At 52.0% G+C, this 16168-nt stretch overlaps 1 protein-coding gene across 1 annotated transcript; it reads left to right on the top strand.

The window, feature by feature from the left end:
* The first annotated feature begins 5085 nt into the window (after nucleotides 1-5085).
* Nucleotides 5086-15900, top strand: Klhl21 (kelch like family member 21). The gene is made up of 4 exons (XM_020161916.2): nucleotides 5086-6217; nucleotides 8999-9404; nucleotides 12119-12191; nucleotides 13166-15900. The coding sequence occupies exons 1-4, from the start codon at nucleotides 5197-5199 to the stop codon at nucleotides 13457-13459; spliced, it is 1794 nt and encodes a 597-aa protein (XP_020017505.1). The 5' UTR covers nucleotides 5086-5196; the 3' UTR covers nucleotides 13460-15900.
* Nucleotides 15901-16168: the final 268 nt, after the last annotated feature.

The following is a 16168-nucleotide window of genomic DNA, read 5'->3' on the forward strand; positions in this document are numbered from 1 at the left end:
GAATGGCAATCCTCCTGATCTCTGCCTCCTGAGTAGCTTGGATTTCAGACATGAGACACCAGCACCTGGCAACCTGTGTGCTTTTAATCAAGCTATTAATACAAGGTATTTATGAATCTCTGAATTCCTGACTGCTGTTTCCCATTAGTTTTCCCTAATCTAACCTGCCTCAACAGCAGTAACTGACTCAAACTTACTTGCATACTGTATAGTCTCGGGGTAATGAGGCTGATTTTCTCCGGTGACAGGCTTCACTTTGTTCTGTACCTAACTTTGCTTCTCAGGTGTACTGTACTACTCTTGGGCGCCAGGGGGCAAATCTAGAATTCCTTGAGTAGTTCAAGAGTATTAGCTAAAGTAGCCAGATCACTGGAATCTGTGATTCTTTGTTTTCTGCTTTAAAAAGTTATACTGCTGCTGAATGCTAATTCTCAGATGATTGTAGTTGCTTAGGAAAGAGAAAGGGGGAAAAAAAGGCAACATTAGCACAGGTTGTGACAAGTTAAAAATACTAAGAATACCATGGTTTCCTAGAAAGTAACTTGAGAATGTAGTTACTTTAATTAAGTTACCAAATATAGATTCACCTTCCTAAATCTCACTGGCTTTGCTACCTTTATTTTGGGGAACATTCAAGAAAGCTTTCTGCTTCCCCTTTTAACTGTGCTTAAGTGTGGGCGTGGGCATAACCAAAGGTTTATTTTTCCCAGAATAGTTCTTGATTGTTCAGCTAAAATGGTATATTCTTATAATATCTTTTACTCTCCTTGCTCACTCCATTGCCAGGAGATGGGGGGAGGGGAGTGAAAAATCCTCAAAACCATGCTGCTTTCAACTTCTAGTGCCTTTATTGCAGGATGATTCCTATGTGAATATTTTGAAATTAATAATTTCTAGACTGCATTGTCAGCTTTTGCATAAAGAGGAATATAACCTGTTACATATAGAGGAATCTAGTGAATTTCTGTGTCACAGTTCATACTGATAGAAGATAAAGATAATAGCAAATACAGATTAAATACTTTTACTTACATTATCTTGTTTATGTATGTAAATGCAGTTAATAGAGAACACTGTAACAGTCCTTAAACAGGTGATATACAATAAGTGTATTACAAACCACACCCCAGGAGGTTGATAGTCAGAAAAAAATGAGGATATATAATACCAAAAAAAGGCACAATTGGTTCTGACTCTACAATTGCTAAACTCTGTGTTCTAAATGTTTTCTTTCTCTTGACCCACTCCACCAACCTTTCTGTTGTTTTTGACTGTTCTTTCAGAGACCACCCACTTTCACCTCTGAAAGTGTCTCTATTTTGGGGCTGGAGATGGGGCTCAGGTAGGTGGTAGAGCACCTGCTTTGCAAGTGTGAAGCCCTGAGTTCCTGACCCATTCCCACCAAAAAAAAAAAAAACTTGTTTCTATTTTAATAAAGTTTACCCCCAAAAAATATTTTTTGTGGTACTGACTAGGACTTGAACTCAGGGCCTACACCTTGAGCCACTCCACCAGCCCTTTTTTGTGATGGGTTTTTCTGACATAGGGTCTTGAAAATTATTTCCCTGGGCTGGCTTTGAACCTGCATTCTTCTGATCTCTGCCTCCTCAGTAGCTAGGATTACAGGTGTGAGCCATTGGTGTCTGACAAAAACAAAAGAATTTTATGCACTTTTTAAATCTTCATACATTAATTGTACAAAATAATGGACTTTGCTGTGACATTTTCATGTATGTACATTACATGACTTGACATTGGAGAACTTCAGTTTTTCTCTTGGTTAAACAACCAAGCACAATTTGATAATTTTTCCGATTCTTCAAGGAAAAGAATAAGTTCTGGATACTTCCTCTTCAACATTCCAAATCTGGTTGTTAAAATACATGTCTTGGGTAAAATTAACAAAAAAAATAAAAATTTTAAAATGACGGAAAAACAAACAGGTTTTTTTTTTTTTCTTGGTAATACTGGGGCTTGAACTCAGGGTTTCACACCTGCTAGGCTCTTGAGCCACTCTGCCAGCCCTTTTTTTGTTGCTTATTTTCAAGATAGGGTCTCACAAACTACTTGCCTGGGCTGGCCTTGAACCTCGATCCTCCTGATCTCTGCCTCCTGAGTAGCTGGGATTACAGGCATGAGCCACTGGCACCCTGTAAAAGTAAGGGTATACCACCATGCCCAGCACAGTTTTTAAATTTTAATAGTGCCATTATTATTATTATTTGCGGTACTGGAGTTTGAACTCAGAGCCTACACCTTGAGCCACTCTAACAGTCTTTTTTTTTGTGCTGGGTATTTTTTGAGATAGTGTCTCAAGAATTATTTGCCCAGGCTGGTATCAAACCTCATCCTTCTGATCTCTGCCTCCTGAGTAGCTGGAATTACAGGTGTAAACCACTAGTGCCCAGCTAGCGCTATTATTTTTTAATTACCTTATATATTAAATCACATCATAAACAGTACTTAGGCATGATTTCAGAAAAGGTGAGCTAGAAGTTTATTTATTTATTTATTTTTATTCATATGTGCATACAATGTTTGGGTCATTTCTCCCCCTTTTGAGCTAGAAGTTTATAAATGCAAACATTTCCCCACAAACTACTGCTTGTTTGGGAGTGTGGCATCTTGCTCACCAGCAATAGAATTCCATTCTGGATGATCTCTAAGGAGGCTTACGTGCCTTTATATGGTGTGCTTGCAATTTTCTCTAATACATTCGACTATATCAATGGCACTGTCACACTGCAATGAATAAATTTTTCACATTCCCATTTTGAACTTATCAGACTGAGGAGGAAAAAGAGGAACTAGACAGCATGCCCGGGTTGGTAGGCTAGTCAAAATTCCCAACACAGCTGCCAGTTCTAAACCTGGGTCTTTCTGTTCTCATCACATCCCTTCACTGACAGCCTATACACATGGTTTCAAATGCCTGCTTGTTAGGTATGGGGCATCGATAATAATGCTTTTTTTCCTCAAGAGCCGATTTTTTTTCTTTCCTTTATTAATTGAACCCAGGGCCTTGTACATGCAAGGCAAGTGCTCTACCACTGAGCTACATCCCCAGCCCTGAGTTTCTAGTTTTATTTTGAATTGTATTCTTTCTTTAATACACAGATTGTATACATTTGGTACAGAAAGCAGGCAAGCAAAACCAGAATAGACCTAAGTACCTTGAGAAAAGAAGTCCACGATTGATTTTTTTTTTCCAGGCACATGAACACATAACAACAAATTAGATCCCACTGTGAGTAATCTGATTTTTCGCTGAACATTTTTCGTTTCAATAAATATCTACATCTTTATTCTTTAAGGCTGCATAATCAGGTTGACACATGAAGTTCCAAAAGCTCTCTGATGGCTGAGGGTGGGGCCTCAGTGGTAGAATACCGTAAGCAGGAGGCCCTGAGTTCAAATCCCAACACCACCACCACCACCACCAAAAAAAAAAAAAGAAATAGCCGAATTCATTCTCAACTACAGAAACATTACTGTACTGATTTACTCTATGCAAGGTGGAGGAGCTGACCAAACGGATTGTAGTACTTTTCCCTACAAACATCCCACTTCCTGGCTGTTCCCACTTTGTCACAAAGCCTGTGCAAGTTAGCTATTGGCCAGGCTCCTGGGCCCAGGAATGCTGTGCTGCGCTTCTCTTAAGAGCTGTGTGAACAGTCCTTCTATGGGCAACAAGCACCCGCCTGGGTACCTGCATGTTTTCCTACTTCAGGCCTGTGCTCCCGTGCTGACCCTGAAATTTAGACGCGATGAGGGTCCCGAGTGAGTAGAAGAGAATGTTTACAGGTAGGTCTCAGTTCAGATATGGAATAAAAACAAAATGTCTCCTCCCCATGGCTGTACAGACCTAAATTGGAACTCGGGGATGACAACCCACTTCTGGTGTCTAGTCCTCCCCAGGAACCCTACCCCACTCCGTGGTGCAGTGGGCGGGCACCTTCAGCAGGAATGCGTTCCTGAAGGTCAGGGAGGGGGTGGCAGGCGGGGAGCGGGCAGACAGCAGAATCCCAAGCTTCCTCTACAAAATGGAAAAATGGTAGTACTGGGTGAAATAGGGGTCGTCCCTGAAACTGAGCAAAGAGGACCTTAAACTAAAGAAAAATGCCTTCCAAGTGAGGGGTCTTTTTTCACTATAGCTGTGTTCAAAGTGGCACCCTAACTACAGGAACTGAAATAAGGGAGGTTCCTTATACACCATCACTGCTCAAGTGACTGACTTGGCAGAACGGCCCTATCTCCTGGTTTTTAAGGCACTCCCTCGTCTGACCTTGAGTTCCCTCTGGACTCTTGGGCCACCCTCATGGGCAGGAGGCCTGAGGGCCCCACAGCAGGTCTGCCCATTGGAACGGAGGCTCTGAAGCCTGAAGGAGTCAGACTGGGAAAGTAAAACTACGCCTCGAAGCTGACCAGTTATTAACTGCTGAGTTTGAAACTCAGGCAGGAACACAGTGGAGCGCATTCCTGGAATCTGGCCCCGCGTCACTCACAAACGCGCCAGGAAAAACGTCAACGAAAACCCTTAGCCTTGTTCATGCTTTGGCCCTGAACAGTACAAATCCAGACGTTTGAAATCTGTCCCTTGATGGATTAACCAGCAACCCTGGAAACAGTAGAACCAAAAAAGAGAGAGAGAGAGAGAGAGAGAGAGAGAGAAAGCCACTGCACTCAGCAGGCCGCGCAGTAAGGAACCCGGGCGTAAGGGTAGCCTCGGATTCGGGGGGCCGAACTCGCCTCCCCCGATTTTGCTCCGTAGTTGGGCGATGTGGATCACGTACAGGCCCGGGAGATCCTGATCCCCACGCAAAGGGCCGCCGCACTTGTCACTAGCCGTCCTCGGCTTGGCATCCGCGGCAGGCGGCAGGAAGTCCCGGAAAGGCGGAAAGGGACCGGGCGAGGGAGGTGGTGACTCAGCCCGGAGGGTCGGGGGCGGGCGTCGAGGTGGGCGGGCGGGGGCGGGGCGGGGGCGGGGGCGGCCAGTTCGCGCTTCGGCGGGAGGAGGGCGGGCTGCAGGCCCGGGCCGAAAGGGTTAAGTGGGCGTGTCCAGAGACGCCCCGCCCACCCAGAGCCCGCCCCCGGGAGGCCGCGGCGCCTGGCTGTATTTATAGCACTGGTGCCGGATAGGCAGCGTCTCTCCGCAGGCCCCGGCCGCGGCGTCCCGAAGTCTCTAAGCGAAGCGCCATGGAGCGGCCGGCGCCCCTGGCTGTGCTTCCTTTTTCGGACCCTGCGCACGCCCTGAGCCTGCTGCGTGGCCTGAGCCAGCTCCGCGCAGAGCGCAAGTTCCTGGACGTGACCCTGGAGGCGGCGGGCGGGCGCGACTTCCCGGCGCACCGCGCCGTGCTGGCAGCCGCCAGCCCCTATTTCCGCGCCATGTTCGCTGGGCAGCTGCGCGAGAGCCGAGCCGAGCGGGTGCGCCTGCATGGCGTGCCGCCTGACATGCTGCAGCTGTTGCTGGACTTCAGCTACACGGGCCGTGTGGCGGTGAGCGGCGACAACGCCGAGCCTCTGCTGCGAGCCGCTGACCTGCTGCAGTTTCCGGCCGTGAAGGAGGCGTGCGGCGCCTTCTTGCAGCAGCAGCTGGACCTGGCCAACTGCCTGGACATGCAGGACTTCGCCGAGGCCTTTAGCTGCGCAGGGCTGGCGAGCGCGGCGCAGCGCTTCATCCTGCGCCACGTGGGCGAGCTGGGCGCCGATCAGCTGGAGCGGCTGCCACTGGCGCGCCTGCTGCGCTACCTGCGCGACGACGGGCTGTGCGTGCCCAAGGAGGAGGCCGCCTACCAGCTGGCGCTGCGCTGGGTGCGCGCAGACCCGCCGCGCCGCGCCGCGCACTGGCCGCAGCTGCTGGAGGCCGTGCGCCTGCCCTTCGTGCGCCGCTTCTACCTGCTGGCCCACGTCGAGGCCGAGCCGCTGGTGGCGCGCTGCCCGCCCTGCCTGCGCCTGCTGCGCGAGGCGCGCGACTTCCAGGCAGCGCGCTACGACCGCCACGACCGCGGGCCCTGCCCCCGCATGCGCCCGCGCCCCTCCACCGGCCTCGCCGAGATCCTCGTGCTCGTGGGCGGCTGTGATCAGGACTGCGACGAGCTGGTCACCGTCGACTGCTACAACCCGCAGACGGGCCAGTGGCGCTACCTGGCCGAGTTCCCTGACCACCTGGGAGGGGGCTACAGCATCGTGGCGCTGGGCAATGACATCTACGTGACGGGTGAGTGCGTTGGAAGGCGCTCAGGCTGGCCCTGGGTTCGCCCCCCACCCCCATCTTTGAGGGAGCCAACCACCTTTCTGGGAGAAACCCACTGAACTTGGATCCGAGGGCCGAGCTGAGTCCGAGCCAAGGCAACTATGTTTGTTGCTCCGGTTACTTTGAACCTGGAAGAAGAGCCCCTTGTGTGAGCAGGGACAAGTAGCAGCTTGTGGGTCTCTTCCCTGTGTGGTATGGCCTGCCTGGCTGAGCCACCTCCCGGCCCGGGAGGTTCCTCCCCGTTTTTGGTTGGTAGAGACGGGCATTCATCCCGCACAATGAGTGCTTTTTACTCCCCAAGGAATGCGGGGACAGGCTGGAGGCTGACGCCTGCTGAGCCATCCTTCTCCCCCAGCTGGTACATTCCCTGTCCCTGCCTAGCCGCAAGGACCTCCTGACTCACAGGCTTTGTCACCAGCGACAAGGTTTTTTGGGGCTTGCACCTAGTCCCTGCGCTGTGGGTCACATGGGTGTTTAGGCTGAGCTCCTCCGCGACTGTAAACACGGTCACATGTTAAGAGGTTTTCTTCCAGTTACTTGGCCCAAACCCCAAAACACTGCCGAGTCATGGTAGGCGGGCCCCAGACTGCCCCAGTGCTGGGCTTCTCCCACATTTTTCACCAAGGATGAATCCTGGTTCAAACAGGCAAGCCACCCCACCTCCTTCCACCGCGTGAGCAGGGGCGGTCTCTGTGACTGCTATATAAGGAAAGAACCAACTTGGTCGGGCCTCTGGCTCGCTATCAGGCCATCGAGGAGCAGGGTCATCCCTGTCGCTGTGCCCCTGGCACGTTCAGCTGAAAGCCCACTCTGAGCTGTGCTCTCTGGTGCTGGTGGGGCTCTGAGCTGATAAGGGGGAGGAACCCACCTCAGGGACATCCTCCACTCTTGACTGTTGAAACTTTGGCCTGCAGCCCCGCCTTCAATCCTCTGCTGGAATCCATCCTCTTTCCAATCTGAGGTTGGTCCTGCGTTAGGTTGTTGGGAGACTGTCCCCCTGCCCTGCCACCCTACCCATCAACCCCTCTGAAATCTGGTGGGGGCTTCCAGCAGAGAACTCCCTCCCAAACTGGCCATACTTGCCTGGGCTTCTGAACACCCTTTCATAAATGTCACAGCTGAGCAGCTAATCTTTTAGGTTTAGGCAGGTGGCTGGGTCTTTCCATTCAGCTGCTGCTAGGGAATTTCCTGGGGTCAAGGAAGCCCACTTCAGCTGCCTTTGCCACAGCTCTTCAAGACTTTTGCCTCCTCCCTCCCAAAGCTCAGGGTAGTAAGACAGTCAGGGGGTGCAGCCCTCAGGATTCCTGGAGTCCCTTAGTAGACCTGGTTTAATTTATGATAATCAGCTCTTCTTTTTTGGTGGCACTGGGTGTTTGGGGGTTTGTTTGTGTTTGTTTGGTGGTACTGGGGTTTGAACTCAGGGCTTTGCGCTTGCTAGGCAGACACTACCACTTGAGCCATGCCCCCAACCCTTTTTTTTTTTTTTTTTAGCCTTTCATTGACAAAAAAATGTAGACAGGTGATGGTGTGCACCTGTAATCCTAGCTACTTGGAAGGTGGAGATGAGAGAGTCACTGTTGGAGGCCAGCCAGGGCAAAAAAGTTACTGAGACCCTCTCAAAAACAAGCTGGAGAGGCTGAATTCAACTATGATATATACTAAGAACTTTTGTAAAGAAAAAAACTTTTGTAAATGTCATAATGGACCCCCAGTACAACTATAATCTGATAAAGGGGGGAAAAAATCAAGCTGGTGGCTCACTCCTATAACCCTAGCTACTTGGGAGGCTGAGATCAGAAGGATCGTGGTTCAAAGGCCAGCCCAGGCAAATAGAGACCCCCATCTCCAAACTAACCAAAGCAAAATGGACTGGAGGTGTGACTCAAGCAGTAAAGCACCTGCTTTGCAAATGTGAAGCCTTGAGTTCAAACCCCAGTCCCCACCCCCCCCCAAAAAAAAAGCCAGGAATGCACACATGTAATCTAAGCTATATGGGAGGCATAGGTTGAAGGACCAATGTTGGAGGTACTGGGCAAAAATGCAAGATTCTATCTGAAAAACAAAAAGGATTCTATCTAAAGCAAAACGGTCCAGGGGACGTGGCTCAGGTGGTAAAGTGGCTCAGCTTGCACAAGGCGCTGAATTCAAACCCCAGAACCACCAAAAAAAAAAAAATTTTTTTTCTTTTTTTTTTGTTTTTAAATGAAACCCACCTCTGTAAACCTATCCCAAAGTCAAGGCTAGTCCCCCCAGGGATGCCTGAGTGCTTGACTTCCTGTGTTAGGTCTCTTGCTGACAGGGCGCATTCCTGTCATCTCGTCCTGGCACCACGTTTGGGTAACACCTTCATAAGCGGGTGCCTAGATTTGTTGGCCAAGACCAGTGCCTTGTGACTGCCCTGGAGCTGACCTCGGGCCTGATGCTCTTGGGTGAGCCCAGGTGTTTGAAGGTCAGTTTATGTGCAGCGTCCTGACAGGGGCTGTGTGTTAATTTAGAACTGCACCCCAGGCCCTGGTTTCACAGTGCTGGTTTGATGGTGGTTCTGCAGGGCAGAGGCTGGTATGTGCGTTGCCTCACCCATGGTGTGGAGCTTCTGGCCTGGGCTTTGGGAAGAGAGGATGTGTGTTTTGGGCCCCGTGAGGTTAATTCCTTTACAGGGAGAGGCCCTCACGGAAGTTGCAGGAGGCACAGGTAGGTGACTCACCCCAAGTGGGCTGATCATCTGCCCATTGTGTGTCCTGGCAGGCGGGTCTGATGGCTCCCGGCTCTATGACTGTGTGTGGAGGTACAACTCAAGTGTGAACGAGTGGACAGAGGTGGCACCCATGCTGAAGGCCCGAGAGTACCACAGCTCCTCTGTGCTGGATGGACTGCTCTATGTGGTAGCTGCTGACAGCACAGAACGCTATGACCACACCACCGACTCCTGGGAGGCCCTGCAGCCTATGACTTACCCCATGGACAATTGCTCCACCACTGCCTGCCGCGGCCGGCTGTATGCCATCGGCTCGCTGGCCGGCAAGGAGACCATGGTGATGCAGTGTTACCACCCAGACACAGACCTGTGGTCGCTGGTGGACTGTGGCCAGCTCCCCCCCTGGTCCTTTGCACCCAAGACTGTGACTCTGAATGGACTCATGTACTTTGTCAGGTGAGTCCCCAGGTGCCCAGTGTGCTGTGTGTTTGGCATTTCTTAGCAGGCCTTGTGTTAATAGGCACCCCATCCCTGAGAGCCAGGCAAAGCCAGTGGGTAGCCATGTGGCCTGTCTGGTCATAGCCACACGTCGGCATGTGAGAGGGTCCCTGTTGCTGTGTGTACATGCCTGGGCATGTGTACATATCCTACTGTCCCCTCCCTAGCCTACAGCCTGCCTGAAGCTGTGGAACCAGAAGGGAGGAGGGGTTATGAGTGACAGTCTCCACTGTCCCCTTTTGGTCTTGGACTTTGAATTGGTATCCCCCCCCTCCCCGAGAAGGTATGTGACCTTTGTGTCTGGGACCACAACCTGTCTCACCATCTGAGCAGCGCCTACCCAAGACAGGAGGCTTCTTCTCAGGGTAAACTCCTAAGGGAACAGAGGTGTCATTACTTGTACGTGGCTGAGAGGCCTGGCATCACCATCTGCTCTGAAGAGGTCCCTGGACTTCAGCCAGCACTGGTCATTATAAAACTGCCTGGCCCTTCCACCAGCTTCCCCTCCCCCAGGTGTCTTCAAGGAAGGGGGATGGAGTGGCTATAAATATAACTTCTCCAAGTGCCAGGCCTTTACTTCAGCCCCTCTGTGGTGGCAGCAGGCCACCTTCCAGAATGTCCTCCTTGTCCTGTGGTCCTAGAGCAAGATGTGCCCAAGGGCTGCTCTGGGTCCTGACACCTACCTGCTTTTCCCTTCCTGGTAGGAATCACATGTCAGCTGCCAAACCTCTCTGGGAGGAAGCAGCAGCAGGAGGGCGTTACCCCTGCGGGCGGTTTGTTCATGCCATCTGGGCAGGCAGAGGAAGGAGGTGGTTTCAGTCCCACCTGAATCCACTTGAATGTGTGGAAAAGGAAGGCAGAGCTGTCTTACCAGTGTGGCCTGCAGGGAGGAATGGGGGCGGGCCTCAGACTGCGTGAATGCTGCTGGAACTGAAAGAGGTAATCCTGGGAGTATGGGCAAGGCTTGCTGCCAGAGCCCGGAAGTGTTCCCACTGCCAGCCTGTTCCATGCACCGTGGCTCTTCCTGTGCCATATATCCCCTGACCTAGAATGCCACCTATCTCTGGACAGTGTCTGTCCAGGATGTACTGTCCCCAGGGAGGTAACCATTTCTGTATATAAGCCACAGTCCCACAGCATCATCAGTGACCAGTGAAAGGGTCTGCTGACCATTGCCTCTCCCCAGCAATGGTCCTGTCTTAGTTCTGGGAAAAGACAGCTCCTGGATGGGATGCTGCAGCCTGGCAGAGGAGGACCTGGGGAACCTTGCCTTGCCCAAGCCCTTCTAGCTGTGGCTTCTGTGTCTGCTGAAAAAGGGGGTGATAGGTGAGGACAGGCTAGCAGGTCTCAGGATTTAATGACCATCATCATACCACCCACAAACTTAAGAGTGGTTTGACATTTTGGAATCATTGAGGAGGGTCTCAAGACAAGAGAGACAGTTCACAATATTGGCCAGGTACAGTGGCTCACGCCTGTAATCCTAGCTACTCAGGAGGCAGAGGCCAGGAGAATCACAGTTGGAAGCCAGCCCAGGCTTTTTTTTTTGTGGTGCTGGGGCTTGAACTCAGGGATTCATCCTGAGCCACTCCGCCAGCCCTTTTTTATGATGGGTAGTTTCAAGATAGAGCCTCAGACTATTTACCCGGCCGGCTCGAAGCACAGTGCTCCTGATCTCTGCCTCCTGAGTAGCTAGAATTACAAGCTTGAGCCACTGGCACCTGGCAGGGTGTCACTCTTGCTAGGCAGGTGCTCTACCACTTAAGCCACACCTCCAGTCCATTTTTCTCTGGTTATTCTGGAGATGGGGGTCTTGGAAACCATTTACCCAGGCTGGCCTTGAACCATGATCCTCCTGATCTCTGCCTCTGGAGTAGCTAGGATTACAGATGTGAGCCCCTGGCACCCAGCATACTGCTGCTTTTTGACTTACATGTCCTTGCTCCCCAATGCTATGCCCCCAAGCCTTTTGTGGGGTTGGGGAGGATAATCCCACAAGGTCAAAGGATCGTGACACCAAGGTGAAGTGCATTGCTGGTGTCTTCCTTCCTATTACTGGATTGCATTTGTCTTGCTGGACACTGAGACCCAGCAGTGAACAGGACAGAGTTGGGGGTGCAGGATGATGTTGAGGGCAGTGGTAAGTAAGGTTCAGCGCACATGGGGTGAGAGGCCTAGCCTGGCCAGCCAGGAAGGCTTTCTCAAAAGGGTGGCACAAGTCAAAACTGGGAGGAAAAGGAGGAACCCAGGGCAAGAAGGAATGTAAAACCTTCCAGTACTGAAGGCAGTCACCATGGCCACGTCTGGGCAACAGGAGCCACACAGGGGCACCCCCCCAAGGGTGTGATCCTTGGGTTTGGGGAGCAAAGCTGGGTTCTAGCCTTGGAACCTGGAATTAGCCCCTGAACCCCAAGGGATGGGGTCCCACCCAGCAAGGGAGCTGCCATATGGCATCAGAAAGCTCCAGGTCACCAGATGTGGTGCACACATCTGTAATCCCAGCATTCAGGAGGCTGAGACAGGAGGATCACGAGTTTCTGGCCAGCATGGGCTACACAGTGAGATCCTATGCCAAAAAACCTTCCGCTCACTGGAGGAGTCAACAGGCCCTCACACCCAAGGTGCTTCCTCCTCACTCTAACCAGCTGTCCTCCCCCTCCTTGCCTCCACAGGGACGACTCTGCGGAGGTGGACGTGTATAACCCCACAAAGAATGAATGGGACAAGATCCCAGCGATGAATCAGGTAAATTTGCAGATGTGTGTAAGCACAGGCTGATTCTGCTTTTGCAACCAAAGTGTCATGATGATGAGTATTTGGACACAGTCGTGGTGGGTGGGGGCTGAGTTGAGCCCTCCCCGGGTATTCTCTCTCAGTGAATAGAAGGCTGGTGTTATCTTCATTTTGCACTTGAGACTTGCTGAGCCCCAGATGTTAAATAAGACTCCAGTGCTGTGGTTGGAGGTCATCTATTTTATTTATTGAGCAGTTGCTGTGAGCCAGAAAGCAGAAGGGTTTCATAGAGGGGCAGCAAGTGCAAAGGCCCTCGGATAGGTATGCCAGGTTTGTTTGTAGGGCACCAGAAGCTTAGTGTGGCTGGAGAGGATGAGATCAGATGGTAGGTCTCTGAAGACTGAGCCCACTCAGCTGACTGCTGAAGAATAGGCCTTGGGAATACGTTTATTGAATACCTGCTGTGTGCTCTTAACAGGACACCCACACACAGTGCTGGTCCGGGTGTTTGCTTGTTGAGAAGGGGAGCACTGAGCCTGACATTTGGATAGTCCTGGGAAGGCCCAGCTCTGCCACTGTCAGCCATATAAACCTCAGTTTCCCCAACTGTAAGACTGAGAGAACAGACAGTCCTACCCTAAAAAGAGCCAGTGCAGGAGTAGTGAGACAACGTAGGGGAGCACTGAGTGTGGCCTGCACAGGGTGCTGCGGCAGCCGTCCTGACTGCCATGGGGAAGGATCCCCCGCGAGACCCGGGTAGGCTTGTGACCTAGGGGTCCCCTTTTCCTAGTTGGGGTGCAGGAAGGGTGTTGGGCTGTCTTGCACATACTTCTGAGAAGTTGGCTTGAGTATGACTCCCAGTACTACATCCAGGAAGTGCCAAAGCTGCCCTCTGGAGGGGTTGGGATTTCCAGCATCTCCACAGAGAACAGCAGGAAGCAGCTCCAACTGCTGACCTTCACTCATCTCTCCCTTTGGCTCCCCAGGTGCATGTAGGGGGCAGCCTGGCTGTCCTAGGAGGGAAGCTGTACGTGTCAGGAGGATATGACAATACGTTTGAACTTTCGGACGTGGTGGAGGCCTATGACCCCGAGACCCGGGCTTGGAGTGTGGTAGGGAGGCTCCCAGAGCCCACCTTCTGGCATGGCAGCGTCAGCATCTTCCGACAGTTCATGCCACAGACTGCTGTGGGCGGGCGTGGCTTTGAGCTGGACAGGGGCAGCAATGATGTGGACGCAGGCCGACACCGGCCACCACAGAACCCTGACGAGCTGCACTAGCCCCGGCCTGGCCCAGGGAGGGCCTTGGTGCCGGGAACCCAGCACCTGCGGGGGAGTGACCCCCTCCTTCATGTCCAGGACATGTGGGGTGACAGGCAGAGCTCTGGGGTGCTGAGTGAGACCCAGGATCTGTCATGTGGAAGGTTTCTGTACAATTCAAGCCAAACCACAACTTCTGGAGCCAAAGCTGGTTGTAAGTGCCCCTCTCCTGGTCAAAGAAGAGCTGTTTCCCTGCCAGCATGTGCCTCTGGCTTCCAGAGGTCACCCTCAACTTGTGGCACCAGCTCGCCCAGGCAGCACACCTTCCTGCTGCTACCACCTATACCTGTTCACTCCCACCATGGGAGCAGAGGGTAAGGGTCCTCCTGTGAGAGTCTGAGTGGCCTGGAGCATCAGGGACCAAGCAGACAATGGCTGTAGTGGAGTCCTAAACCCCATGTCCATCCAGTGTGGGGTGTCTGCTTGCCTAGCTTCTTGTCTCTGCTGGGGTCTTGCCAGACAGTGCTGGGACAAGCTGAGTGTCAGGTAGGAGGGATCCCAAGGTCCCAGTGAGTTTTGTGTTTCCAGAGGACATGGCCATGGCAAATGCTGGATCTCTCCATTCTACCAAGCCAGTATGTCCTCACCCAGCAAGGAGACCTTCCCTAGGACCTTGTTCCAAGTGGGCGGAGGAGAGGGCAACAACTGCAGAGCAAGGTTCCAGTTCCTTGCTGGGAGTCTCAGTGGCGCCCTGCCAGGCAGACAGCTGCTGGGCCTGGAGTGAAGGATTCTTCTAAAGGAAGGCCTGGTGGCCATGACTGCAGGTTGGTTCCATGTTGGAAATGCTTGCAGTCTGACCTTTAAAAGACGGGGTAAGGGGCCTGGGGTGTGAGACAGGTGGGCTTTGCCTGACTTTCAGAGCCCAGTGGGGCTGACCTGGACCCAAGGAGCTCAGACCTGATGAGGTGGAATTTGCAGTGTGGGGAGTGCCTGGTTTTCTCACAGAAGCATGAGCTTTTCACAGGTTGGGGGTTCAGGTCCTTCAAGGTACCCTAAGTGGCCTCTCCGAATTTATCATCCTCTCCCTTTTCAGGAAGAGGGCATTAGGACTGTTGTTTGCTTGCTCAGGTAAAATGAAAGCAAATGTTTGGAGTTGCCTTGTCCTAGTAAGCCAACTAGCACAGGCTGAGTTCTCACCAGGAACATAACGGTCTCTACGCCATCACTTAAGTTGTATCTAAAACCCTCTTGGCTAGATGGCAGGGGTTGTTGCCTTAATTTGCCAGGCAGACAGCCTTGCTTGCCTGTGCCTTTGTTCAGTGTCAGGCACTGCAGATGTCATCACATTAGAAAACTGTTCTAGAACACAGCTGGTGCCAGGCGCTGGGGAAAGGCTGGGGGTGAAGGGGCACCATCTGCTTTGGTCTCCTGGGGTGAGCGTGTGCATTGATGCCCCAGACACCGCAGCTTACTTTGTACCCAGGCCTGTCTCCAGGTACAGACAGCCCAGTCCTCCCCTCACCCTTCCTTTCCTTGGCCACGTGAACTCCCTCAGGGAGCTCCCCTGCCCCTAGAAAAGTGCCTCCCACACTGTCACCTAACTTTATGGAGCGCTGCTGAGGCCATGGTGGGAAAGGAAGGTATCAGTGCACTATAGGATGGCTTGTCTCTCACCAGCAGTTGGGGCTTAGTGGGGTGGGACTCTGAACTCGGGGCCAGAGAAAATACCCTATCTAGTCTGCTTAGGGACATGTCAGGTCGTCCCTGAGGCAGGCTGGAGATCTCCCAGAAGTAGTTCTGGATTCCTGCTCTCTACTGCTTCACTGTAACCTGCAGCTAGGTTACCCCACTATCGTGGTGGCCACTCACATGGGGGCCTGTGCAGGAGAGATGGGCTTGTGTTTGCATTCCTCTGCATGTGTGCTCCAGAGCTATCCAGGCCTCCACCCCTAGGACCCCATCTTTGGGTTTAAAAGACTAAGGATAGAGAGGAGCAGAGGCTAGCCTCAACCACAGCAGGTCCCTCCGGCCTGTAGACACAGCTGGGATTCTAGGATGAAGCCACTCTGTTCTGGCCTCCTCTTTGCCATGGATTCTGAGCTGCATCATCCCCACCACTTACAGAGGTCTCTATGGTGACTCTGGAACAGAGAACAGATGCCAGGCCACTTGGGGATAGGACACTCTACGTGGCACCTGTACAGAACTCTTACCTGTCAGGACAATTAAGTTATGAAGATTCAGTAAATAGTATTTAATGCCGGTCTATAAGGTACTCTATATTTATGACTGCAGAGACTGTGTATGAAGGGCACCTCCCTCCCATGTCTAGCATCTAGTCATACCACAGGGTGGGGCAGGTTTGGGATTTTTGTCTATTCTGTAGGCTTACATGTCCAGAATCCTGTCTTAAGTTTTAAGATGCCTTCAATACTTTTTGAAATAAAAATACTTCCTATGCATTTAGTGTCATTGCCCCTATCCTTCTGCTGCTGTCTTCTGGGAATCTTTGTGCGGAGGCCAGCATTTTTTGGGTAACAGGAGCAGAGCGGGGAGTCGTGGTGTGGACAGGTTTGAGCCTAGGGTCTGAGGGGGCTGGTGTTTTACAAAGGCAGAGTGGTAAATTGCTGTCTGCTGTGGGTTGGATCTTGGACCTGGGGAGGTAGGGCCTTTCAGATAAAGGCGGATCCCCAAACAGGCCATAAGTTCCCATGAGCAATCAAGCTCGGA

The sequence above is a fragment of the Castor canadensis genome, chromosome 7 (assembly GCF_047511655.1).
Source record: "Castor canadensis chromosome 7, mCasCan1.hap1v2, whole genome shotgun sequence".
Classification (NCBI taxonomy): Eukaryota; Metazoa; Chordata; class Mammalia; order Rodentia; family Castoridae; genus Castor; species Castor canadensis.

Bases quoted from the DNA above. Each gene is read 5' to 3' on its own strand.
- Klhl21 (XM_020161916.2), top strand. From the start codon at position 5,197: ATGGAGCGGCCGGCGCCCCTGGCTGTGCTTCCTTTTTCGGACCCTGCG. The intron at 6,218-8,998 runs GTGAGTGCGTTG...GTGTCCTGGCAG, and splicing joins CAATGACATCTACGTGACGG to GCGGGTCTGATGGCTCCCGG. The intron at 12,192-13,165 runs GTAAATTTGCAG...TTGGCTCCCCAG, and splicing joins AGATCCCAGCGATGAATCAG to GTGCATGTAGGGGGCAGCCT.